The sequence below is a fragment of the Camelina sativa genome, chromosome 16 (genome assembly GCF_000633955.1).
Source record: "Camelina sativa cultivar DH55 chromosome 16, Cs, whole genome shotgun sequence".
Taxonomy (NCBI): domain Eukaryota; kingdom Viridiplantae; phylum Streptophyta; class Magnoliopsida; order Brassicales; family Brassicaceae; genus Camelina; species Camelina sativa.
The window spans coordinates 17,498,343-17,525,103 of NC_025700.1; the positions used below are offsets into that span (position 1 = coordinate 17,498,343).

Here is a 26,761-nt window from a genome sequence, read left to right on the forward strand (position 1 = left end):
AGAATCCAAAAAGATGTTCGTGAGAGTAACGCGTAGAATAGAATAATCAGGAAACAAACACCTGGAAAAAATAATTATAGTACTAAATATTATTAGATGGTCTCGGTCTTTCGTCTATTGATAAGCCAATTTAAGTGGACTCGTTGAATTTGAGCCGATAATATTTTCTGAAAGAATAAGAAAAAGTAGAAGAGACAGAGAGCCTACGAGAGACATCGATCAAAAACGTCAGAAGAAAAAAAACAGAGGAAGAGGTTGAGATGGAGGGCCTTGTAGGGCTTCTAAGAATCCGAGTGAAGAGAGGGATCAATCTCGCTCGTCGAGACTCTTTAAGCAGCGACCCTTTTGTCCTCATAACCATGGGATCACAGGTCTTTCTTTTTCTCTCTTTCATTCTAATCTGATTTGGTCTTCTAGGTTTCTTGATTTTATTTTCTTGTTTATAGAAAGGATCAACTTTGAAGATTTTAATTTCTAGGTCGAAACCAATAACAAGAAAGTACTAATTTCATGCAGAAATGAAAAAAAAAAATAGATAGTTTTTATTATCTGATTTTGATAGATTAAAACGATTTGAAGAGATTTGATCATAGTATGCTTTTATATCTTGCATATGTACTCTAATTGAGTTCTTTGAATTGCACCAGAAGCTGAAGTCGCGTACTGTAGAAAACAACTGTAACCCTGAGTGGAACGAGGAATTGACCCTTGCGATCAAACACCCTGATGAACCTGTGAATCTGGTGAGTACTACTATTCGTCATTTCCAACTCAAAACCAATTGGCAATAAGTAACAACTAACAACTCGTTGTGTTTTTGACAGACAGTGTATGACAAAGATACATTCACATCGCACGACAAGATGGGAGAGGCGAAGATAGACATCAAACCTTTTCTAGAGGTTCACAAAATGGGTTTGCAAGAATTACCAGATGGAACAGAGATCAAGAGAGTTGTTCCCACCAGAGACAACTGCTTGTCTGAAGCGAGCAGTATCGTTTCCAATAATGGCAAGATCGTTCAGGACATGATTCTTCTGTTGAGGAATGTGGAATGCGGCGAGGTCGAGATTCAGATTGAATGGATTCAAATTCCAGGTAGTAGGGGACTCTGAAACAGAGATCATCTTTATGGTTATATCTCTGTGTGTGTGTTTGTAATAAAAGCTAAGATGTAGAAAAAAATCTCAGTTTTGTCTTGGCTTTCAGACAAAGTTACAATAAGCAGAACAGAGTATTTACTCTGTTTTGTAAATGAGGTATTTGGTTTTAGATTAAACAGATTTGATTTTCCCGTTGAGTTTTTCCTCAGCACATAAAATAGAATATGCTGTTATTGTCTGCAGATGAAGAAAAAGACAAAGAAAAATCTAACAAACTTGGAAGTTTGTTTGCTGAATTTTTTTTTTATATTTTTTTCTTTGGTTTTGTTAAAAACATGTGAATTTGCAGAGATATTCAAACGTAAGGTTATGGTTACATCTTAGTTAGGAATCTTATCCATGTCCAAATCCCAAATTTGAAAAAAACACTTCTAACACAAATACAAACAAGATTGCAAATATCTATAGCTTTGGAAATTATATTTGCTTTCTTTCTTTTGGATCTCTGCGTTTCAAGTCCTAAAACTTAGAACTCTGTTTCAAATTTACTTTCACAAAAGCTATGGCGTCGAGTTCAACATCATTTTTAATGGCTTCTAAAACTGTAATCTCAAAAACAGCTCTGTTTTTCTCTTCACCGGGGATAGTCAAACGGAGTTTCTTGTCATTCACACCAGCTTCTCCATCGTTTAAGCCTTTAAGAACAAGATCTTCAAATGCCACTAAGTTCGATGAAGTAACGAGCAGTCTCGGCGAAGATATGGACCAGATTCGACGGTTGCAAAATGGTTCTGATGTGAGAGGAGTCGCATTGGAAGGAGAGAAAGGCAGAACGGTTGACCTAACGCCTGCAGCCGTTGAAGCAATAGCAGAGAGCTTTGGAGAATGGGTTGCAGCAACTGAGGGTAACGGTAATGGTGTCATCAAGGTTTCTCTCGGACGGGATCCACGTGTTTCCGGTGGAAAGCTAAGTACAGCCATTTTCGCCGGGTTAGGTCGTGCAGGCTGTTTAGCTTTTGACATGGGTTTAGCCACTACTCCAGCTTGCTTCATGAGCACGTTACTGTCTCCATTCGAATACGACGCTTCAATTATGGTAACGCATTTCCAACCTTAAAGAGTTCAACTCTAAATCAATTGGTAATGAATGGATTCAAATGTGTGATTGTGATTTTGAAGATGACGGCTTCTCATTTGCCGTATACAAGAAATGGACTCAAGTTCTTTACCAAGAGAGGAGGCTTAACGTCTCCGGAAGTGGAGAAGATATGCGATTTAGCTGCGCGGAAGTACGCTACAAGGCAGACTAAAGTCTCTACACTGATCAAAACTCGACCAAAGCAAGTTGATTTCATGAGCGCTTACTCTAAGCATCTTAGAGAAATCATTAAAGAGAGAATCAATCACCCTGAACACTACGACACTCCTCTCAAAGGGCTTCAGGCAAGAGTCTAGCTTTATGCTCTCTTGTCTCAAAAAAAATTGGACGAATTATAATAAAGTTTTTTGGTTTTTGTATGTTAGATAGTTGTGAATGCGGGTAATGGGTCAGGAGGGTTCTTTACTTGGGACGTTCTAGACAAGTTAGGAGCCGATACATTTGGTTCGCTTTATCTAAATCCAGACGGGATGTTCCCAAATCACATTCCTAATCCGGAAAACAAAATCGCAATGTCACACACCCGAGCCGCGGTTCTTGAGAACTCAGCGGATCTCGGGGTTGTGTTTGACACGGATGTTGACAGGAGTGGAGTAGTGGATAACAAAGGAAATCCTATAAACGGAGACAAGCTCATTGCTCTTATGTCAGCTATTGTGCTTAAAGAACATCCAGGTGGATTAAACTAATGATGTTTGTTAATACTTATCTTTGATTGATTGAACAATGTGACTTATAATATAGTGTTTAAGTATGGCTATAGGAAGTACAGTAGTAACAGACGCAAGAACGAGTATGGGGCTAACTAAGTTTATAACTGAGCGAGGAGGGAGGCATTGTTTGTACAGAGTAGGGTATAGAAACGTGATTGACAAGGGAGTAGAGCTGAACAAAGATGGCATCGAGACTCATCTCATGATGGAGACTTCAGGGCATGGTGCTGTTAAGGAGAATCACTTCTTGGACGATGGTTAGTTTACTACTCTTTTGTTCCTATTTGGTGAATGAGTGATAATATGTTCATCATGACCTTAATTGTTATGTTTGTTTCTTTAGTTAATACATTGGGACACATTGTAGGTGCATACATGGTGGTGAAGATCATTATCGAAATGGTGAGAATGAGACTAGCCGGATCAAATGAAGGTATCGGTAGTCTGATTGAAAATCTTGAAGAGCCATTAGAAGCAGTTGAGCTGCGGTTAAATATTTTGTCAGAGCCAAGAGATGCCAAAGCAAAAGGCATTGAAGCCGTTGCGACTTTCAGAGAATACATCGAGGTATTATAACTATATCGTTTGGTTATGGTTGTAGTTGTAGACTTAAGAATTATAATTGTGGAACAAATACAATGGTTATTAGGAAGGAAAGCTTAAAGGGTGGGAACTGGACTCCTGTGGGGATTGTTGGGTGAGTGAAGGTTGTTTGGTGGACTCAAATGATCATCCATCTACAATTGATGCTCACATGTATAGGTATTTAATGTGCTCAGAGATTCTTTTATATAATATGATAGTAAATACTTATTATTCAATTAATAATTGAGAAATTCAGGGCAAGAATTAGTGATGAAGAGAGTGGGGAAGAGTATGGTTGGGTGCATATGAGGCAGAGTATTCATAACCCTAACATAGCTGTTAATATGCAATCAATGCTTTCTGGTGGATGTCTTTCCATGACGAGAGTCTTCAGAGACCAGTAACGTTTCTTTCATCTTTAAATTCTAACAATTATGAAAAGATATGGTTATAAGTAACATATATGTGGTTTTTGGTTGATCAGGTTTCTTGAAGCTAGTGGGATTGCTAGATTCTTGGATATAAGTGACTTCGACAACTACATGGACGTCAATCTTGAAGGCCCTTTAGTCAAAATGCAAAATTTGTAACTAAATAACCACAACATGAACCGCTACGTATTGTTTCTTTTAGTTAATGCAAACTATGTAAATAAAGTTTATACTCCATCTGTCTCCAAAAGATTGATGTTTATAAGCTTTTACACATTTTAAGAAAACAATGATTACTGAGTTTAAATATATTTTTTTCTTTTACTAAAAAGATATTATTTAATTTTAAACCAATAACAATTTAAAATTTTAAATATTTTTAATGATTACTTCTTGAAGTTTACAAAACATCAATCTTTGAAAGACAAAAAAATATCCCAAAACATCAATCTTTATGAGACAGAGAGAGTATATCTTTTGGTGTACGACTGACACAGTTGGCTGTTGCAGAACGTCGTGGTAATGTTTGGGAAACAGAGCAGTAACCTTTTTACGTCTTATTATATTCACTAGAATAGTACCCGCGCTACGCCGCAAGATTAATTTTTAATTTTATTTTAGTTAAAATTTTTTGTGTTTTTTTTTTCCGATTTCATAATATAATATATGTTGTTGGAAATCAAATTTCATAAGTTCTTGATAATTTTATTATCTTAAGAAATAAGTTTAGAGACTTCAAACCCTTAGTTATTGATTGGTTTCTCATTTACAAACCCTCTTGAACAAATAGTATTCATGATGCTTTGGTACATAATTTTAGGCTATTTTTTGCTTTAAAACTAATGTGATACTATCATACAAAACATTTGTAAAATATGATATTAATGATGATGGAAATATAAATGAGATTATAATGATGGAGATCATTTCTTTTTTACAATCGAACACAATTTTTGGTATTTATTTTAGATAATTTTAGTATACTTCAATATTGATGTGCAGTCCAATTAATATTACTTTTGATATCAATGATCTTCAGTCACACTTAATCAGATAAATCAAATGGAATAAATCCCTAACTCCACCAAATCTCGAATAAGATAGTATAAACGACAACGAAGAAGAAGAAATCGAGCGTCGTTTCTCTCTTTAGTTTTGTGCACGTAAGAGTTAAAAAAGCTGATGTGTATTAATTATTTTAATTTAATTAGGTATTCATTTTAACTGATGTGTTAGTCTCTGCTTCAATATAAAAGTTGAGGTGTCATGCTCTGGTGAAAAATATACAACTTTTATTGTATTGATTGATTAAAGCAATAATTTCATCAGTATCCTCATCCATTGTTAAAACTTAAAAACATAGACTTTTCTATAATAGGTTTTGTTCAGTGTTGTGGTCCAATACTGTGATATGAAAATTGTGTTTCTTTTAGGTTTTGTGAACCTAAGATGATAATTATAGAACTGTGATTCTAACGTCTAAAAGAAATTATTGTATGTCTAATTAACTAACTAATGGTGCTGGTTAGTGGTTTAAAAGTTCACCTCATAAGTTGAAAAGATCGAAGTTTACATCTTTCTATTTTTTACGTAACTGTTCACATATTCCAACTATATATATATATATTTGTTTATTATTTTTAAATGAAAGATTTGAGAAAAAATTAGTACATAATATAAAACATTTGTTTTTGAACTTCAAAAGTTTACATATGATTTGGAAGCATATATATGACTATTTTATAACAGAACATCACACACCCCTCTCTCTAACTGAGTTTGATTCCCTATTATAAATATGTTATCAAATTACTACTAATAATTTACTATTATGTAAAAACACTAATAATTAGTGTAAAAAGGTGTATTGATGTGTGCTTACTTAAGCATCACGATTGGGTCCAAAAAACTACTCAAAAATAATTTTATTTAGTGAGAAAATTGTTTTTTTTTTGTTTTAATTAGAAAAGCTAAAGTGTTAAAAATATAGGATGAAGTGTATTAATAAAATGTTTTAACTGAAAGGAAAAGAAACTGATGTGTCACCTCTACAATTCACCAAAATACTGATGTGTCTGGTGAAAAACCTTCAAATTTTATTGTATTGATTGGTTAACTATTTTCTTTTTTTCATATCATAATATCCAACAATTATTTAGAATTGGTCTTCCATTAATAATGCACTATCTTTTACTTTCTGTTAACTCAACAACTCTTCAATCATTTATGAATCACTATTTGGCAAGATTGATGAATCGATGTGCACTATGCTATGCAATCAACTTAGGATGTTTAAAACGATCGAATACTGATGCAAGTCATACTCTAGTGCTTTGTTTGCCAACCTATACGCCACCTCGTTGGAGGTCATGGGACTGAATTCTATATCTCGATTAAAGCCTCCTATTGAGTCTTCAATCATTTGAACGAGTCCTATGCAGCCAAGAACAACACATTTAAGAAGCCTCGGGTCATTATTACACTTTGTAGTTTATTCCAAGCTCTTAATTAATCTCTGTGATCAAACTAGAAGGTTGGAAGGGGATTGTTTTTTTTTTTTTTTTTTTTTTTTTTTTTTTTGAATAAATGTTAAATTATATTCAAAAGAGGAAAAAGAAAAAACGTTTTACATGGCTTTTGTGATACTTTTCAGAAAGAAATACAATTAGAAACTGGTGCAAATAATAGCCTCACAGGAGTCTAACAGCAAACCAGGGCTGAAGAAGGTATCCTCCACCGATGGTGAGGAGGCGATTCCGAACATTTTGATCGATCAGCTTGATGAGCTTTACATCCGGAACTGGAGTTTCTCCATGTCGTCGTGTGTTTCGCTCTCTCCACAAGGAATGGATTGTGTTTTGCAAAGTGTATCCCAAAAGGAACTTTGTTGTCTTATCTAACGAGTTTCCCAGTAGTAATAAGATAACATCCGAATAGGTTGATACGTATTTGTCTCTGAGAAGACCTTCAACTAGCTGTCTTTGAGAATAAGGGCATGAGAAGAATAAATACTCTCTTGTTTCCAGCGGGTGTCGACAGAAGACACAACTCACATTGGTGTTTGCATTCCAAGCCTGCATTCTCTCCCCTGTTGAGACTCTGTTTTTCACCACCAACCAGGTGATTAAAGCAAATTTCGGTGTCGCAAAGGGAAACCATATGGCTTTGTGACTCTCCATCACTGGTTGTGCTTCACGGATTCGAGACCAGGTATCCTTAGTCAGGAATTTGCTGCGAAATTTGTCATTCTTCCCTTTCCAGAGTACCACATCTTGTTCTCCCTGAACACGCAAAGTTCGACATTTTCGTATTTCCTCTTCCACAAGATTTAGCAAAGGTTGTCTGTGAGACCTTCTTCTGGTACTATCCATCGCATCAGCCACCATACCATTTAGTGGGATTCCAAGATCGATAGGACCCCTATCAGCAAGTTTGTCGTATAAGCAGCCTAGAGGGATCCAGACGTCAAACCAGAAGGAGGTAGAACTTCCATTCCGCACCTCAACCCGATGGAATTGCTTTGCTAAGTTTCTATATTTAAGAAGTTTCCTCCAAATCCAAGAACCTGAGTATGCATGTCCTTTTTCCGACCACAATGAACTAGTGCGAATGAGATGTCGCTTAACCCAGTTCACCCATAAGGAATCTTTTGCAGAGAGTAACCTCCATATCAGCTTGAGCATACTAACTTTGTTTGCCTCCTCTATGGAGCGGAGGCCTAAACCACCTTCACTTTTTGGCAAGCAAACATCTGACCAGGCAACCTTAACCTTTTTTGAGTTCAAAGACGGACCTGACCACAAAAACGCGGAGCATAGCCTGTCGACTTCTGCAATACACCCTTTAGGTAATCGAAATGCAGAGAGCCATAAATTTATAGTGCTGAAGAGGACAGAGCGAATGAGTTGCAGTCTCCCTGCGAAGGAGAGAGACCGTGCAGTCCATGAGCTGATTTGTGAACGAATTTTCTCCGTGAGAGGAAGGAAATCCTCTGCAGACATTCTCTTTGTTAAGAGGGGAAGACCAAGGTATCGGACTGGTAAAAGGCCAGAAGCGAATGGGAACTGCTGGAGAATCTCTGCTCGATTATCTGGAGCAATACCAGCCGTATAGATAGTAGACTTCTCAATGCTGATTTTCAACCCAGAGTGTATGGCAAAATCATCAAAAACGTTCAAAGCACCCTCAACAGAGCTCTTTTGGCCATCGAGAAAGATCATCAAATCGTCAGCAAAACACAGATGAGTGAGTTTCAGTGACTTACAATTCGGGTGATAAATGAATTTAGCATCCTTTGCAGCCTTATCCAACTTGCTTGAGAGGACATTCATGCATATGACAAAAAGGTATGGACTAAGAGAACAGCCTTGACGAAGCTCTCTTTTGCTACCAAAATAGCCTGCAAGCTCGCCATTAACCTGGACTGAGAATGAAGCCGTCGTTACACAGATCTTGATCCAGTGGATAAATTTTTCCGGGAAATCCATAGCTTGCAGTGTGTTGAGAAGGAAGCCCCACTGAACCGAGTCGAAAGCTTTCGAAATGTCTATTTTCATAGCACACCTTGGAGAGATGTCATCCTTGTGGTAATCTTTGACAATTTCAGTTGCCAAGAGAAGATTTTCCATGAGGAGTCTATCCTTGACAAATGCAGATTGATTTGGAGAGATGAACTTTGGTAGTAAGGGCTTTAGTCGGTTCGCTAGAATCTTTGAAATTATCTTGTACAGCACATTACAACACTAGATTGGCCGGTAATCTCTCATTATTTGTGCTTTCTTCTTCTTGGGAATGAGAGCTAGAATGGTGGAATTAACTCCTTTCGGTAGAAATCCTGTTTGGAAGAAGGATTGAATAGTAGTTACACAATCCTCCCCTACTACTGACCATGATTCTTTGAAAAACTCCACATTAAATCCATCAGGACCGGGAGATTTATTTACCGGCATAGCAAACAACACTTTCTTAATCTCCTCTTTTGTCACCTCTTTCGTCAGAGAGAACTTGTCCTGCTCTTCACATTTAAACTGCAGAATATCTGCAAGCTCCTCACAAGTCCATTCTTCGTAGTCAGTAGGAGAGAAAGAGAGGAATTCCCTGAAATATTTTTCTGCTTCTACCTTGATTTGATCCTGCGTACTAGCAACACTCCCATCGTCCCGCTGAATCTCCTTAATGCTATTTCGAATTTCTCGAAGTTTTGCAGAAGCATAGAATGCCTTATTATTCTAATCCCCAATCTTTAGCCAGTGAAGTTTTGCCTTTTGCTGGAGATAGCGTTCTTCTATGTCGGATAGAGATCGCCATTTAGCAAAGGCTTCCGCTTCCTCACGCACCGCTAGTGAAGAAGGATTAGCCATTGTTGCCTGTTGCAAGTCACAGAGACGAGCGTAAGCCGCTTTGGTTCGTTTGGTGATGGTACCAACCACTTGTTTTCCCAGATTTCGAATCAAAGGCTTAAGTCCTTTTAGAGACTTTGTGAAACGGTGCATAGTAGAGGTAGAATGGAAGAGTGGTGGAGACTCTCTCCATTTATCTGCCAGTGCCTGGTGAAAATCCGGATGCGTCACCACTGCATTGACAAATTTAAACGGACGTTGAATCCGTGGAGCCTCCTCCGAGATGTGTATCCGGCATCTGAAGTGATCGGAGCAACCACCAGGTTCGAATACAGAGTAAGAATGCCCATACTGCTGAAGCCACTGCTGATTAACTAGTACTCGATCCAATTTTTTACATATGACACCATCTTCCCTCTTGTTACACCATGCGTACCTCTGACCCTGATAACTCATGTCAGTGAGTTCACAGTGACGAACACAGTCCTGAAAGTCTCTCATACCAGGAGGAATCATTGGAGATGAAGTGTAAAGAGAGTGATCCTCATTCTCCAAAATTTCATTGAAATCCCCTCCAATAAGCCAAACCTTGTTGCGAAACAGAGGAGAGTCATTATGGTGTTGAAGATCCGACCAAAGGGTCTTCCTTTCAGCCACCAAGTTAGAAGCATATATAAAGGTTACAAAAAACTCTTGTTTGTCATCGATACTGATGGAAACCGTGATGAGCTGAGAGGTTTTGTAAATTGGAGTAACCCTCACGTTATCCCGCCAAACCAGCCACAGTCGACCCAAACGATGTTCTTTATAGTTAGTGAGAAGAGACCAATTTGCAAAAACAGAGTTGAAAACCCGGTCAACTCGTCTCTCCTTGACCTTTATTTCAATCAAACAACCAAAATCAAAACGACCCTGGTTCAACCATTCCCGCACAACTCGATTCTTCTCGTTTTTATTAAAGCCAAGAATATCAAAGCATCCATCGCAATCCACTCATTATGATCTATGGATCTATCTTAAATGCTCAGTTGCTCACCCGATTTTTTTTCTTTTTGTTAAATGCTCACCCAAACTTGTGTCTACATATTTAATTAAACTTTAAAGGCTTGTGTACGAAAACATTTGGTTTTTCGTAATAAAAGTTGCCAATTAACTTTCTTTTCCTTTTTTTTTATACTTCCCTATGTGAATTAAGAAAATTGTTTAAATTTCTGTTTTACCTTTTATGAATACACTAAATTTTTTTCCTTTCTAATTAATAAGCTCAAATAATAGGGATAAAAAAGAAATTTAATCTTAAAATTTGCATCGAAAATATAAAATGCACTCTTTTTATAACAAGAAAAAGTGTCAAAATGACACTCTTTGTGAAACAGAAAGAGAGAGAGAGTAATATTTATTTTTGTTGCAAAAATTGCCCATTAACCAAAACAGATATAGGGTTGAATTCATTGTTCAATATTTTTTTTAATTTTTTTTTTTTGGGGTTTAGAGGTCATTTTCCAAAAAATCTAAATGTTTAGAAAGGGGTAATGAAAGCATAAACATAATTAAGGCTTCGTTTATCCAAACATATATTACATTAGCAAACATAACATACTTATATATTTTTGGGATCGGCTATATAAGCCTCATCGATCAAGCTGCTAAACGTCGCTTCTGATAGTTACAATTTTAACATAAAAGGATTGCATAGCATTCATGCACACTCAAACTTAATTGCATATCTCACAAACTCGGACATATGTAGCTCATTTGTCCTTATTTATTGCATTTTCATTCATATATTAAACTTAAGGCACACATATATGGAGGAGTACTCTCCTCTATTCCTCGGCCAAGAGATGTTCGTCGATCTCTTTGGAGACTTCGACACAGAACTGAAGCAGAGTTTCGGGATGAGCAACTTCCTCATTAATTTTCTCGTACTCAAGGTGCCAGTGCACAATACTCCCTGGCCCTCCCTGTTTAGGGGTCACCTGAATCGTGAGCAAGAAGCTTTTGTATTCTTTCATCAGATCACCATCTATAACCCTAAACGTGATCAAGTTCTTCTCTGGCTCTACCGCCTCGATCCTCTCCTTCGCAACCTTTGCCTCCCCATCTGCACCAATTATTTAATATCGATGCAATTAGCTAGACTCATCATCTCTTTTTCGGTCATTGAAAATTTTATAAAATGGTCGCACTCCTAAAAACTTTGACTACAAAAATCTATGAAAAAGTGTATATAATATTGACGTACCATGAACGTAATTCCAGAAGATGATAGATCCCACTGTGCCCCAATCGCCTTCATGAAGGTCACATCCCTGAATGTTGCCTGGAGATGCTTTGGAGACATGATGTGGTTTCCCAGTGAACATGTGATGGAACTTCTCAGCCGAAGCTTTGATCTCCACGTCTGTCTCAAGCTTCCCCACCAAACTAGACGTATCTGTTTGCTTCACCTCTTCTTCCTTCACCTCTTCTTCCTCGGCCAAGAGATGTTCGTCGATCTCTTTGGAGACTTCAACACAGAACTGCAGGAGAGTCTCGGGATGAGCCACCTCGTTGCTAATTTTCTCATACTCAAGGTGCCAGTGCACAATACTCCCTGGTCCTCCTTGCTTTGGGGTCACCTGGATTGTGAGCAAGAAGCTTTTGTACTCTTTCATCAGTTCACCTTCTATAACCCTAAAGGTGATTAAGTTCTTCTCTGGCTCCACCGCCTCGATCCTCTCCTTTGCTACCTTTGCCTCCCCATCTGCACCATTTATTTAATATTTCTAGGTTAAGTTTTGAGTCTCCACATATGCATGTACACACGGATCTGAGATAAAAACAGTACAAATATATATATGAAAAATGTTTATAAAACATTGACTTGCCATGAACGTAGTTCCAGTAGACGATAGAGCCTACTTTGCCCCAATCGCCTTCATGCAAGTCACAGCCCTGAATGTTTCTGGGAGATGCTTTGGACACATGATGTGGTTTCCCCGCGAACATGTGATGGAACTGTCCAGCCGAAGCTTTGATCTCCACGTCTGTCTCAAGCTTCCCCACCAAACTAGACATCTCTGTTTTCTTCATCTCAACTCCCATCGGTGCCACTGTTACTGTCGTCTCTGCCATGTTTTTCACGGCTGATTTGATTTTCAAAAAGAAGTTAGATGTTTTTTTAAGAGGGGGTGGTTTTGTTTTTGGTGAGATGTATTGAGATTTCCCCCTATAGCCCTATATGTAGAGAAATGAGTGAGCATCTCTAGGAGAAGAAGACACAATTATTGTGATCACAATCCCATGCATTATTATGACCCACCTTACCAAAACGATAACTCTAAGCAATAAATAACTAAATTATTACCATTAAATATTTGCCACCTGTAACCTACTCTTATAATTTTATGATTGTATATCTTAGATTTTTTTTTTCAAGTCCTTTTTATTTTGTACATTTAAGTGAAGCTTTAATTAGGACAAAAACTACACTATTAAGCTCGTTTTGAGTGTCAAGTTTGAGGATTGTGGTAGAAAATTGACTTTTATTATAGTCCTTTGAACCTTAATAGTCTCCTTTGAACGAGTAATTTGGTACCCTCGAAACCAGATCTGAAGGTGTGAAGTTTTCATTGTCAAATACTCAAATGCAAGACAGAGTATGGCTGTTTCCTGTTGGGTATGGTGTTTGACAACAGCCCAACATTAACACATTATGGTTATTTTCTTCATTATATTCTTTCTAAAATATGGCCCGGATGTTTTTTATCTTTCTTATTTGTTTGTTTATTATCATGTCTAATCATGGCTTCGACGAATTTTGGATAAAAAAATATATTCAATAATTTAATTAGAATGGCTTTTCCATTATGCTATTGCTAATTTCCTATATCTTAAATGATTAAGTTGTTCACCCACTTGTGTTTTACGTATTTAAAGCTTCTGTCCAAAACATTTCTTTGGAATTATATCGTTAACTATTAACTCAAAAAGGATCCAACCATTTCGTTATATGATATATATGATCAACAGTAACATAAAGTTATACGTAGATATGACTATAAAATGGTAACGTATATATATGTGCATAATAATGTCAATGGATATACAGGCCGTGCCTATGAGTTAAAAAAAAGGCATTTGCCTTAGGCCCTCTAATATTAAGATTTTATTGGTCTTCTAATTGGTTCCCAAATTTAAATAATTATTTGATATATTAGTAAAATATATATTTTCAATGTTCTTTTTCTTAAATTTCAAAAATTTGTTTAATATATTAAAAAGTATCTCTATTTTATCTCTAGCTTCCAATTGCTCGGAAATTTTCAGCTATATGGGGGGCTTGGATGGTGAGCATACGTATCAGAAAGAAAAGAAGGCCACGCTTCCTTAGTGGTGGAATTCATCAGGTCAGCCTTTACAATATATACTTTTAAAAATTATTGTATTTTCGTAGATATAAAGTGTTAATTAAGAAAATAGATTTAAAAATTGTATAATATTATATATTTATAGTATATAACATAAAGTTTTATTTTCATAGATTAAAAACAAAGTACTAATTATCTATAATTTATTATAAAAAAATATATCTAATTTTAGTTATAAGTTATAACATTTTTGATCACGAAAATGTATAAATTTTTATTTTTTGCCATAGGCCTCTGGGAGTCTAGGCACGACACTGTGGATATAATTGGGATGAAAGATCCCCCCACATGTCCCAGTATATATATACAAATATCAATATATCAGTATTCTTTTTTTTTTTTTCATTAATTAAATAATGAAAACATAAAGATAGGGGTTTATGAATCCAAACATATATTATTAGCTTTAGCAAACATAACAAAATTACACATTGTAGTAGCTACATAATAGCACTACACGTCGCTGCTCAAACTTACAATTTCCAACGTATGCTAATACACATATATTCATGCACACAGCACACTCACATTTATAAATCTCACAAACTCGGACATGCATGGCTCATAGTCCTTATTAATTGCATTATATTTGAACTCAAATACTACTGAACTTAAGGTACACACTGACACACATATAGATGCACGAGGAGATCTTCTCTATTCCTCGGCCAAGAGATGTTCATCTATCTCTTTGGAGACCTCCACACATAGTTGGAGGAGTGTCTCGGGATGAGCAACCTCCTCGCTAATTTTCTCATACTCAAGGTGCCAGTGCACATTACTCCCTGACCCTCCATCCTTAGGGGTCACCTGGATTGTGAACACGAAGGTTTTGTACTCTTTCATCAGATCACCATCTATAACCCTGAACGTGATCAAGTTCTTATCCGGCTCCAGCGCCTCGATCCTCTCCTTAGCCACCTTTGCCTCCCCATCTGCATCGATTATTTATAGGTATTACTTTTGTCTGAACTTTAGTTTGAAATATCCTGGTTATATATGAAAAAATGAATATAACCAAAAACAAAAAAAACATTGACTTGCCATGAACGTAGTTCCACGAGAAAATAGAGCCGACTGTGCCCCAGTCGCCTTCGTGAAGATCACAGCCATGAACTTTGCCTGGAGATGCTTTGGAAACATGATGTGGTTTCCCCGCAAACATGTGATGGAACTTCTCAGCCGAAGCTTTGATCTCCACGTCTGTTTCAAGCTTCCCCACCAAACTAGACGTCTCTGTTTGCTTCACCTCTTCTTCCTCGGCCAAAAGATGTTCGTCAATCTCTTTGGAGATTTCGATACAGAACTGGAGTAGAGTTTCCGGATGAGCTACCTCGTCACAAATTTTCTCATACTCAAGGTGCCAGTGCACAATACTTCCAGGCCCTCCATGCTTAGGGGTAACTTGGATCGTTATCACAAAGCTCGTGTACTCTTTCATCAAATCCCCATCTAAAACCCTAAACGTGATCAAGTTATTTTCTGGCTCTACGGCTTCGATCCTCTCATGGGCCACCTGTTCCTTTCCATCTGCACCAATCATTTAATATATTCCCACATGGCCACATATAATGCTTAGTTTAACTTTTGTCTTAGAATTAGTTTGAAATCTCCTGGCTATATGTGAAAAAATGAATATAACATTGACTTGCCATGAACGTAGTTCCAGATGAGGATAGAGCCGACTTTGCCCCACTCGCCTTCGTGCAGCACACAGTCTTGAATGTTGCCTGGAGTTGCTTTGGAAACATGATGTGGTTTCCCTGCCCACATGTGATGGAACTTCTCCGCCGACGCTTTGATCTCCACGTCTGTTTCAAGCTTTCCCACCAAACTAGATGCCTCCGCCATTCTTCAAAGGCTGGTATGATGTTATTGGGGAGGTTGAGGTTTTGGTTTTTGTGAGTTCCTTGGGGTTTCGATAGTCCCTTTATATAGAGGAATGAGTGAGCATATCTAGAAGAAGAAAACACTGGTTTGATTTTGAGTACAATCCCATCGTTATGACCCATAAAGATATTCATTAAGATTTTCACCTAAAACCTTTATCTTTTTTTAAGTGTTTTATCTATTTGTTTTTTACAAAGAACCAAAATTTTAGTGTTTCAGTTTTGCCAGTTTGGTTTTATTTGTTTTTGTTACTTTTAAAATATAAGTTGCCTACAAAATATTACAGAGAACCACTCGTAGGACGAATTACACTTTTAAGCACGTTTCGATTAACCGAAAGGTTTGGTCGGAATTGAATATTGTTAGTCCGTGGAACCTGCAAGTAATTTACTCAAGCAGTTGTAGGAATTGAATTTTGTTGGTCCGTGTGCGTGGAATCTCAAAGTAAATACTCATGCAGTTGATTGTTAAAATCCTAACCAGGTATGAGTGTTTGTAGTTGTCAATGAAATCTACAGGGACGTACAGTGAGAGAAGCCAGCTTGTTTCGGATCAGGTCTCAAACATCTTAACAAATGAATTTTGGGGATCTCGATTTTGCAATATGAAAAGAAAAAGAAAAAAAGGTGTAATAATTGGGAAAATATTACACAATTATTAACTTTCTGACATTTAGACGGAAAATAATAGTGATCCCCTGAAAACAATTATTAAAAAGAAAAAAGTGACATGTCAACTTTTTTTTTTTTTTTTTAATTGTCTGCATTTCAATAATAGGAGAAAGAAGTTTAACAATGAAAAAACAAAGAGAAAGAGGAGGTGGGAACCAAAAACGAGAAAACTTCGGAAATCCGATACTAAACACGCCCTTCACGTTCAATCTGCTCATGTAACCAAGCCGGACCACCCAAAGCTAAATACGTATTCAGCCTGCCATCACGTGTGACACTCTTTGCAATCGATCGTGCCACTCCGTTCGACTTTGGGGTCGCCAAATGAACCGAGACCACCTGCATTTGATTGAGAACCTTATTTATCTTATAAAGACTTGAGCGGTACTTAGGCCAATCCTGGGGTCTCTCTAGAGCACGCGTTACTGCCCCACAGTCTCTCCAAACCTCACACGATAATATATGTAGATCCCGCAAACTCTCAAGACACCATAACAGACAATGCAACTCTGCAGCAATACGATTCACTTTCGGTTGAAAAGCGTTGCGGGAATGAAACAGAACATCACCAACATGATTCCTAAGGATCCAAGCTCCACCAGCAAAAAAATGACTATTGACCCAAGAAGCACATAAGTTACATTTAAGCGTTCCCACAGCCGGTCTAGTCCATTTCTTTTGTAGGAACAGAGCTCTTCCCCCACCCGAACCATGATTTTGTTTCTGGTCTTGCAATATGTTCTGTTTTAGCCATTCCTCTGCATTTGCCACTGCACCCGCAATTAGCACGTGAGGATCCTGTACCCTACTAGTGAACACCACCGAGTTACGTGCCTTCCAAATCTCCCAAAGTATCCAAGGTATAGCAACCCACAATCTCAAAGGAACCTCAGTTTTGGTAAGTAATAACAACAAATGTTCAACATTCTGTGAGACCGATGCTGAAAAACCTTGGACTGGCATTGGTAAAGCAGTTGCAGACCAAACCTTTGTCGCAAAGGCACAATTAAACAGAACATGTGAGACAGTTTCTTCTTCAGTCTGACAAACCTGACACATAGGATTGATTTGTAAGTCGTGCCTCCTTAGACAATCTGCAACCCCTAAAGCACCAGATAGCACTATCCAGAAGAACATTTTGATTTTTGGAGCCGTCTCCATTGTCCATATCTTCCCTTTCAGTACATTCAAAGCTTGTGCACTTTCTGAATCCCCATCACATCTCACCAAATCTTTAGATATCAACCAATATCCACTCTTAACAGAGTATTTCCCATCATTGGTGTACGCCCACACCAACCTATCATGTAAACGACTATCCGGAGGGAAGGATCTAATTTTGGTGACATCACACGGAGGAAAGAGTTCCTGTAACCTCTGTAGATTCCAGTCACCCTGAGGGTTTACGAGCTCCGAAACTTGGAGATTCAGATTAATCATTTGTTCCTTATTACATGGTCTCCTTGGTAACTCATCAAAAATCCATTTATCCAACCATACACTAGTATTCTGGCCATTACCTATTGATTTCATTAGGCCATTTTCCAACAATTCTCTACCAAAGAGTATACTTCTCCATGCATACGATGTTGTGGGAAAATATCTGGCTTTGTACACCCGCGCCAACAACGAAGACGGAGCATCTAAAAGGCGCCAAGCCTGTTTCGCAAGGAGGGATTGATTGAACCGGCCAATATCACGAAAACCTAAACCTCCCTGCTCCTTTGACTTGCACATTTTCTCCCAAGAAACCCAATGCATCTTCTGTTTATCTTCGGTTGCATTCCACCAAAAGTTAGCCATAGCACTAGTTATCTTCTTACATTGATACTTCGAGAGCCGGAAACAGGACATTGCATACACCGGGAGTGCTAAAGCTACAACTTTAAGCAACACTTCCTTACCTCCCAAGGAAAGGGTTTTTTCAAACCATCCTCGCAATCTAGAGGTTAAACGATCCGTTATGTATGCTAACATATCCTTCTTGGATCCACTGAAACATTTCGGGAGTCCTAAGTATGTCCCAGCCCCTCCCTCTTGTTCAATTCCTGTAAAAAACCCAATTAGCCGCCGCATATATGGATCTAACCTCTTCCCAAAGGTTATCGATGATTTTTGAAAATTAATCTCCTGATTAGATGCAACCCCATATAATTGTAAACATTGTAACAAGTTAGAACACTCCTTCAAGCTGGCACGACACAAAAATAAACTATCATCAGCGAAGAGAAGGTGCTGGATCGACGGGCAGTCCGGAGTGAATTTCAAACCCGTAAGTCGACCATCTTGTTCTGCCTTGTTCATTACATGTACCAGTGCCTCAACACACAAAATAAAGAGAAAAGGTGATAAGGGATCCCCTGCCGTATCCCTCTCTTAGGTTTTATAAAACAATGCTCCTTTCCATTGATAAGAACTGAGAAGGTGACTGACCGCACACAACTCATAATCCACTGTACCCATTTGATGTCAAACCCAAGCTTAAGGAGTAATTCTTCAAGAAAATTCCATTCTACTCGGTCGTTGGCTTTCGACATATCTGTCTTTATGGCCAAAAACTCTTCATCACAACCTGATTTTGTCCTAAGCGCATGAACTAGTTCATGTGCCAATAGGATGTTATCTGAGATAAGTCGACCCGAGACGAAAACCCCTTGAGTATCTGAGACTATCGATGGCAAAAACCCTTTAAGCCTCTGACATAATACCTTAGAAACCGTCTTATATATCACTGAGCAAAGGCTAATAGGTCGGATGTTTTATATGCTAGTAGGATTCTGCACCTTTGGGATCAAACAAATCTGTGTAAAATTCCATTCAGAAGGAAGATGTCCAGATTCAAAAAACTGTTGTACCTCCTTCAGCACCTAAGGTCCAACAATGTCCCAATACTCTTTATAAAAGTGACTTGACATACCATCCGCACCCGGTGACTTTTCCCCCTTGATACTAAAGACTGCATTCTTTATCTCTGCAGCAGTGATTGGACAAGTTAGTTCCGCATTCATACTGGCTGTAACCCGAGGCCTCATCCCATCCATAGCTTCCATTATAGCACCAGGATTTGAACTAGTAAACATCCTGCGGAAATACGACACTGCCACCTCACTTTTAGACCCCTCTGAAAATTGTTCCACACCATTATCATCAAAGAGAGATAAAATCTGATTCTGGATCCTTCGTCATTTAACACTTCCATGAAAGAACTTTGTGTTGCGATCACCACCCTGCAACCACTGCTTTCTACTTCTATCCTTCCAATATAACTCCTCAGCTCTATAATTTTCAGCCAACTCCCAGCGTAAGTCTTGCATCACCTGTAGGTTGGGATGAAGTTTGGTACCCTCCTCTTCAAGTTTATCTCTTACCTGCTGAATTTTCACTTTGGAGTTCAGGTTTTGCGATCATTTCCACCCTGAGATAGATCTCCTACATTCCGCAATTCGACTCATCACCGAGGTCTGTCCCGTAGCCTCTCCATTAGTCCAACCCGACTGAACCACTATAGAGAAGTCCGATTTAGATATGCATCTTTTGTTGACCATATATCTTCCCGTTTTGGAGACATTATCATTGGCGAAACGCAACAATATAGCTCTGTGATCAGAACCAATCCGTTCAAGATACTCATTCTGCCCCCTTGGAAACAGATGAAACCATGCCTCATTACCAAGAGCTCTATCTAAACAACACTGGATCCACATGTTGTTACGTTTACCAGCCCATGATAATCTGTTGCCAATACTCGGAACCTCCCGTAGACGACAGTCATGAATCATATTCCTGAAAGGAAAAAATGATGACTCCACCCGTGCTGGTCCACCAAGCTTCTCCTCATTGCTCAACATCTCATTCAAATCACCAATAACCAACCATGGTGCACCTCGAACAACTCCAATATCCACTAATGAGTCCCATACCACTTGTCTCAACCCACTTACCGGATCACCATAGACACATGATATGTAAAACGCCAATGACCCAAGTTTGACCTTCACATGAATGATCCTATTATCAGCAGTAATCACTTCTACCTCATATGATGATTTCCAAAACAAAGTAAGACCACCACTGAGCCCCAGAGGATCCACAATATGAGAATGCTCATATCCCAATCCTCTCTGTAAATTCACCACCTTGTCTCTGGAGTTTTTAGTCTCGAGGAGGAACATAAAATCCGGGAAATGTAGACGACGCATTTCCCTCAGATAAGGAATTTTCAAGTTGCCCCCCAAACCTTGACAATTCCAACTCAGAAAACTCATACTTGCTTTGGCAGTTCCTCGTGCGGAACCGCCTTTCTTTCATCGTGTTTATCGATCTTTGATGATACTCGAGCCTCATCAGTAGCTTTCCATTTTGAAACCTCCCCTTCTTCACCCTCAGCAATCAAAGAAAAATTACTGATTCCAATCTCCTACGCCTGTTTCGCAGCCTGTACCTTCCTCTTCCATTGATTTGGCCTCCTATGCTTCTTCTGCAGTTTACTAGTGCCGGAAGAGCCAGCAGAAAAGCTATCTCGAGGACCCGTAGCACCATAGCCAGAAGCAACAAAAGTGGAGCCAACCGGTTGTGATTGAGAGGATCTAACCACTCCTATACCAAGCCCTTGAACAGCAGAGTCTCCCCGATTTCCTTCTCCAACTAAAGTAGCTGACTGTTCAAAATCGAAAACCAAAACTTTACCCTTATCCATGTCTACAGTTAGTCTCGTTGGAGCTTCCAACCTCAGTAGTGTTTTCTGGCCTTCAGCATCATCCTTAAGATCCCAGACAGACTTACGTACTCGCTCAATATGTATCTGTCGCTCTTTAGGATCAGCTACAGACAAATACTGTCTCATCTCATCCAAAACATCCTTGGCAATCTTTGGTTTGCCAGTCACCACATCAATGTCAACATCATCATCAGTTAAAACTCCAAACAGAGGATCATCACGACTGATCCGTGGTACCAAGCGGTTTGGGATTACCACATGACTCTTCTCCCCTCCCGTAGCACCAGGTTGCCGGTAAGAGGGGGTCAGTGGGCACCGGAGCTTATCATGAGTCAACCTAAGACAATGATAGCATCTTTTCCGAATCCTCTCGTACTCTATCCCTATCTCAAAAGTCTCTCCCGAAGGGAGCTGCAACTCTTTCTTGTTCTTCAATGGCTTGTTAATGTCAAACAAAACCCTAACTCGCACATATCCCCTACTTAGAGGTTTCAGAGGATCAAATGTGATATCCGTAACACGTCCAATATGCCCAGCGATTTCCTTTATCGTGTCCACAGTCAGATAGTTCACCGGGATGTGCCGGAGGAGCACCCATATCGGAAGAACTTTAAGGAAATCAGATGGGTGTTCTCTACCCATCGCTCAAGCGTCATACTCCAGTCATTAAAAGTCCACGCCCCAGATTGCAAAACAAGGGTGAGATCTGCCTCGGAATCAAAGATGAACTGGAACTTGTCGTTGGGCAGTGCAATACCTCGCACTCTGTTGTAAACCCTCCATAACCTTGGCATCTCATGAATCATACTTGACATCTTCTGGTTCTCTGGACACAAAAGTTTACCAATAATACTACACGTATTCCTCACACTCGAGTTGAATTTCGCATGGTCCTGCAACACGATTGGTCGATCATCATCAAGAGACATCTCCTTTAGAGCTTTATCCAAAGCATACTCCATCTCACTTCCTAAGCTGACTCTCTCTAACCACAAAAACTTCCTTAACAGTCACCACACTTCTCAAAAGGAATGACGGCGGTCAAGAAAGGATGAACTAGGTTAAACTTTCAAGGAACTTTCCAAGAAAACACCGTGAAAACAAGGAAAAAATCAATCAAATCCGGCGAAAATAAAAGATTTTCCCGGTATCACAATCTTTTTCACTAGATATGAAACCCTCTAGTTGAAAAAGCGTACCCTAAGCCCACCCTTGGGAATTCTCCAAAAAAAACTCATTAACTTTTTGTTTAATTATTCCGAAAATAATAGTGATTGAAATAAAAATATGTAACAAAAACGACATTTAGAAAATTTAGACCTTCTCCAACGGTTGCCTCTTAGAGGAGTTTTTAGTGTTTTGAACCAAAAAAATAATTCAGAAGAAAATAAAATAGTTAAGAGAGCCCCTTATATAGTATACCCGATTGTGTTGTAAGAGACGCTATGTGTCGCTTTTGTGTTGGATGATAGAATAATACAAAAGGAAAATAAAAATTTGGGAAGCAGAGATTTTATTTTTTTTCCTCTCTCTCTCTCGCGATCGAATTCCCGAAACGACAAAGAAATTTGGGATTGAAGGATCTGGAATCAGAGGAAGGGTTTGGAATTGTAGGATCTGGAATCAGAGGAAGGGTTTGGAATCGAAGGATCTAGAGATGAGTAGCGAAGGCGATTTACTCGGCTGAAGGGTTTGGAATCAAAGGAATTTATGTTGTGATGTTCTTTTCTTTTTCTAACTGATTGTGATAACAAAAGTATGTCAGGTTATTGGGACAATGATTTGTGTTTCTTGATTGTTCGAGTTTTAGATTTACAGATCAAATTACTTAAATGGCGGTACTGCTCTACATCTTGCTGCTCTTAATGGTCACCCTCGATGTATCAGGATCTTGCTTTCGGATTATATACCAAGTCTTCCCAATTGCTGGAGCCTCTTAAAGAATAATAAATCCTCAACTGCTGGTTTTGATCCAAGGTAAATAGTGTTTTTTTAAAAAGATTTGTCAGATGATTAGTGGAATGTTATTTAGTGGATTTTGGAGCTTCAGTTGCTCAGGTCACTGTTAAAGATGGAACAACAATAGATCTTATAGGTTATTATCTTATGCCCCAATTGATTAACTTCGATAATGAATGTAGAGATTCTTTAAGCGAAAAAACTTACTTCTGTAGTTTGTTTCTGGCTTTGGCTCTTTGGTTTTACATTGTAGGTGCTGGGAGTACAGCTCTCCATTATGCGTCATGTGGTGGAAACACGCAGTGTTGCCATGTATATACACATGCTAATCAGACAATCATGTGTTTTGCTTATGTTATGTTTTATTTAGCTGCCATGAACTCCAACGGGTTTGTTCTTCTCTCTATTTCTCTGCCTGCAAAATCCAATCCAACAGCTTGATATAAAGCGCAATGTCCTTATTCATTTAGTGTTTTTGCTTTTAGATGGACACCATTGATGGTTGCCATCGAACAAACGTCCCCTCTCCTTTCCTCTGCCTTCCTCTAATGAGCATTGTCAAGATTGCTCAGTATGTAAAAATTCTTTCACCTAACTGAAACACCTAATATGAATCCAAGATTCTGTGAGACTGATTGGTGTTTTCTCTGTTTGTTGATTACAGAGAATGTGGCTGGCGAGAAAATGATTGTAACACTCCATGTCGTGACCCTTGTGCCGTTTGTTTAGAAAGAAAATGCACAGTATCGGCAGATGGTAATGTAACGATTTCTCAATACCAAAATTGTTCTTTCTTAGAACATTATTGAATTGATTGTTGTGTATGACATTAACAGGATGTGCTCATGAGTTCTGTACAAACTGTGCATTATACCTAAGCACCACAAAATTAACATCGTCAAAGACATCACAAGCCACACCAGGTTCAGTCCCGTATCTTCTTTGTCGCAACGGCATTGTATCATTTACAAAACTTCCTCATACAACAAGCATAACAACAACAACATCATCATCAAGAACAAGCATCTCATTGTCCTTCTGCAATATTTTCCTATTTTTGTAAAATCTTAAATGTTTACACATTTATACTACTTCCATTCTATTTAAAATTTTTAAATTTCAAAAACAATATTTTAAAAAATAAGAGACCCAAAATTAGAATCTACTATTGAAGGAGAAAATTTTAACTAAGAGACCATGGGTTCTTATATTCAAAACAATACACAATTAATTCATAAAAAACAAACAATATTTAAAAACCCACTTATAAGAGACCACCGATAATCTTGCCCTTAGGCCTTCATGATCACTTTTTTGGTAGTCTAGGTGTTGGAAGTTTGTGTGATATGTCGGTTGACAACACTTTTCCCAACACTTATATAACTTTTGAAAACTGTAAAAGCTCAATTGTCGTAAAAAATCAATGGATGCTCGATTGAAGAGTTGAATAACACATTATCAACACGTTTTTCTTCAGAGAAAATAGGTACGATCCTTTTCAACTAACTGTTTCTTGAGAGGGAAGTGGCATATTTATGTCATTATATTTCGACATATCTTGTCATACGGCAAATGTGGGATGTCTAGTAATTTGGCCAAGTTCAACCGGACAGTAAAACTGCATAATAACGTAGAAGATTTGATTTTTTGTCTCCAACCAGACCGTATATTTTAGACTATAATAGTGTGATTCCTTTTTTTGCACAGTACACCAGTATATTTGGTGTTTTACTGTATCAACGGCAAACACTATAATATATTTTTTTTAAATATTATTCTATTTTAAAATAACTTAGTTATAGTAAATAAATATAAGTTTAGTATTGTTAAATAAGAATCTAGTTTAATTTGTAATAATAAAAAATATATACATTAGTATTTCTTTGTGTTTTCGCTAACTGGAAAAAGTATTGTCCTCTCAAAACAACTCTAACATAAACCATTAGATTACATGTGTTGGTCTTCAACTGTTGTTTCATTAAACATGCATTAAAACTCAAATACGTTCACTCATTGCTTTCTTTCTACAAGTTTGGTCAAGTAGGTAGTATATAACATATGTTATTTTAATCTTATACTCTGATTTTTTTCCTGTCTTTAATCTGTTTGATTTTAGTTACGTTCTTTTTTGGCCCTTTACGTCTAATTTGGCTATATATATGGACTTGTAACACTTTTCCGATATTATGCATGTTTAGTGGTAATAACACGTTTTTGATACATTAACATGAAGCTCATAGAACTCGCCATTACAAGAGACTTATTAAACGAGGAAGCAAAGAATGCATGATTGTAACTTTCATGATACGGCCGGAGGGACGAATCATGATTTTATCCACAAACATATATCATTGATCACAAGCTTTTATTTTTGAAAATAATATTATACATACATACACACATTTTAGAGTATATCACACATTCAAGGCTCCTTATTTATTGCATCATAGACTAAAAACATGCATGCTTCATAGCAGACATATTTATATGTATGCACATAGCTAGGATGGACATCAGAATCTTAAAGAGTACTATCTATTCCTCGTTCAGGAGATGTTCATCGATCTCTTTGGAGACATGGACACAAAACTCAAGGAAGGTCTCAGGGTGAGCCACTTTTTCGTCAATTTTCTCATACTCGACATGCCAGTGCACCACACTCCCACGTCCACCTTGCTTAGGGGTCACTTTTGATAGTAATCACAAAGCTCTTATACTCCTTTAATAAATCTCCCTCTATCACCCTAAAAGTGATCAGGTTTTTCTCCGGCTCCACTGCCTCGATCCTCTCTTTCGCCACTTTTGCCTCCCCATCTGCACAAAATATAGTATAAATATAAATATATATATATATGTCTGGGTATGACTCTGAAATCTATGTAAAAAAATATGAATATAGCATTGACTTGCCATGAACATAATTCCAGAAGACAATAGAGCCGACTTTGCCCCAGTCGCCTTCGTGCAGCTCACAACGCTGAATTTTGCCTGGAGATGCTTTGGAGACATGGTGTGGTCTCCCGGCAAACATGTGATGGAACTGCCCAGCCGAAGCTCTGATGTCAACATCTATCTCAAGCTTCCCAACCAAACTAGACGCTTCTGTCTTCACTGGATTCATAGCAGCCCCGACCATTTTAGTAGCCATTTTTTCCTCGTTAATTTATTTGTTTATCTTGAAAATTAAAAGGATTTTTGAGAGATGATGAGACCCGTTTGAGTTCTTAAGTTTGACCTCTTTAGGGCATCCGCAATGGGGGAACACTTTAGGATGTTCTTAGAGTAAAAATATTATGAAAATAATCTAAGATCAGTAGTTAAGATCTTTTATTAAAAAGTTAATTATTGGGAGAACATGTTTAAGATCATAAGATTTAATAGTATAATATTCTTAAATATATTACATTTATAAAAACTGTAAAAATAACATTTAAATTGCAAACTTATAAAACTTGTACTAAAATTCAAAATACAATACCAAATTTTTATGAAACAAAAAATCATTAAAGATTAAAAAAACAAACAAACATATTACTTAATTAAAACAAACAAACATTTTATTTAATTAATACATAGTTTAAATCAAATCCTCTTTTAATTTGTGAAAAATTGTTTGCAAAAAATTGTATCCAATCACAGCTTGCCACGTCAGCTTAGAACTGAGCCTAGATCAGTTCTACATCAAGAACTAGAAAACATGTTCTTATGCCACTATTCATTATATTTATGATTTTAATGGGCTAAGAACACACCAAGTGTTCTCCCATTGCGGATGGCCTTAT

The 26,761-nt window shown here is 37.8% G+C and overlaps 5 protein-coding genes and 1 pseudogene across 5 annotated transcripts; 2 read left to right on the plus strand and 4 right to left on the minus strand.

The window, feature by feature from the left end:
* LOC104750920 (protein C2-DOMAIN ABA-RELATED 7) lies at positions 124-1,345 on the plus strand. Its single transcript, XM_010472782.1, has 3 exons — positions 124-371; positions 648-743; positions 825-1,345. The coding sequence occupies exons 1-3, from the start codon at positions 261-263 to the stop codon at positions 1,113-1,115; spliced, it is 498 nt and encodes a 165-aa protein (XP_010471084.1). The 5' UTR covers positions 124-260; the 3' UTR covers positions 1,116-1,345.
* Positions 1,547-4,226, plus strand: LOC104750921 (phosphomannomutase/phosphoglucomutase). Its single transcript, XM_010472783.2, has 8 exons — positions 1,547-2,199; positions 2,283-2,546; positions 2,628-2,937; positions 3,026-3,232; positions 3,343-3,542; positions 3,625-3,737; positions 3,817-3,960; positions 4,045-4,226. Exons 1-8 carry the CDS (start codon positions 1,666-1,668, stop codon positions 4,148-4,150), a joined length of 1,878 nt encoding a protein of 625 aa, XP_010471085.1. The 5' UTR covers positions 1,547-1,665; the 3' UTR covers positions 4,151-4,226.
* LOC104753759 lies at positions 9,220-9,846 on the minus strand. The gene has a single exon (XM_010475962.1). The coding sequence runs from the start codon at positions 9,844-9,846 to the stop codon at positions 9,220-9,222; it is 627 nt and encodes a 208-aa protein (XP_010474264.1).
* On the minus strand, positions 10,872-12,538 carry LOC104750922 (MLP-like protein 34). The gene is made up of 3 exons (XM_010472784.2): positions 12,201-12,538; positions 11,576-12,076; positions 10,872-11,434 (listed from the first exon to the last, which is right to left on the minus strand). Exons 1-3 carry the CDS (start codon positions 12,445-12,447, stop codon positions 11,157-11,159), a joined length of 1,026 nt encoding a protein of 341 aa, XP_010471086.1. The 5' UTR covers positions 12,448-12,538; the 3' UTR covers positions 10,872-11,156.
* Positions 14,167-15,665, minus strand: LOC104750923 (MLP-like protein 34). Its single transcript, XM_010472785.2, has 3 exons — positions 15,395-15,665; positions 14,787-15,272; positions 14,167-14,677 (listed from the first exon to the last, which is right to left on the minus strand). The coding sequence occupies exons 1-3, from the start codon at positions 15,591-15,593 to the stop codon at positions 14,400-14,402; spliced, it is 963 nt and encodes a 320-aa protein (XP_010471087.1). The 5' UTR covers positions 15,594-15,665; the 3' UTR covers positions 14,167-14,399.
* Positions 25,326-26,156, minus strand: LOC104750924 (annotated as a pseudogene).

Coding starts and splice junctions, on each gene's coding strand:
- LOC104750923 (XM_010472785.2), bottom strand. CDS start 15,593: ATGGCGGAGGCATCTAGTTTGGTGGGAAAGCTTGAAACAGACGTGGAG. Junction 15,273..15,394: donor CATCTGGAACTACGTTCATG/GCAAGTCAATGT, acceptor TGATTGGTGCAG/ATGGAAAGGAACAGGTGGCC. Junction 14,678..14,786: donor CTCGTGGAACTACGTTCATG/GCAAGTCAATGT, acceptor TAATCGATGCAG/ATGGGGAGGCAAAGGTGGCT.
- LOC104753759 (XM_010475962.1), bottom strand. CDS start 9,846: ATGATTCCTCCTGGTATGAGAGACTTTCAGGACTGTGTTCGTCACTGT.
- LOC104750920 (XM_010472782.1), top strand. CDS start 261: ATGGAGGGCCTTGTAGGGCTTCTAAGAATCCGAGTGAAGAGAGGGATC. Junction 372..647: donor TCATAACCATGGGATCACAG/GTCTTTCTTTTT, acceptor GAATTGCACCAG/AAGCTGAAGTCGCGTACTGT. Junction 744..824: donor CTGATGAACCTGTGAATCTG/GTGAGTACTACT, acceptor TGTTTTTGACAG/ACAGTGTATGACAAAGATAC.
- LOC104750921 (XM_010472783.2), top strand. CDS start 1,666: ATGGCGTCGAGTTCAACATCATTTTTAATGGCTTCTAAAACTGTAATC. Junction 2,547..2,627: donor CTCCTCTCAAAGGGCTTCAG/GCAAGAGTCTAG, acceptor TTTGTATGTTAG/ATAGTTGTGAATGCGGGTAA. Junction 3,961..4,044: donor ACGAGAGTCTTCAGAGACCA/GTAACGTTTCTT, acceptor TTGGTTGATCAG/GTTTCTTGAAGCTAGTGGGA.
- LOC104750922 (XM_010472784.2), bottom strand. CDS start 12,447: ATGGCAGAGACGACAGTAACAGTGGCACCGATGGGAGTTGAGATGAAG. Junction 12,077..12,200: donor CTACTGGAACTACGTTCATG/GCAAGTCAATGT, acceptor TAAATGGTGCAG/ATGGGGAGGCAAAGGTAGCA. Junction 11,435..11,575: donor CTTCTGGAATTACGTTCATG/GTACGTCAATAT, acceptor TAATTGGTGCAG/ATGGGGAGGCAAAGGTTGCG.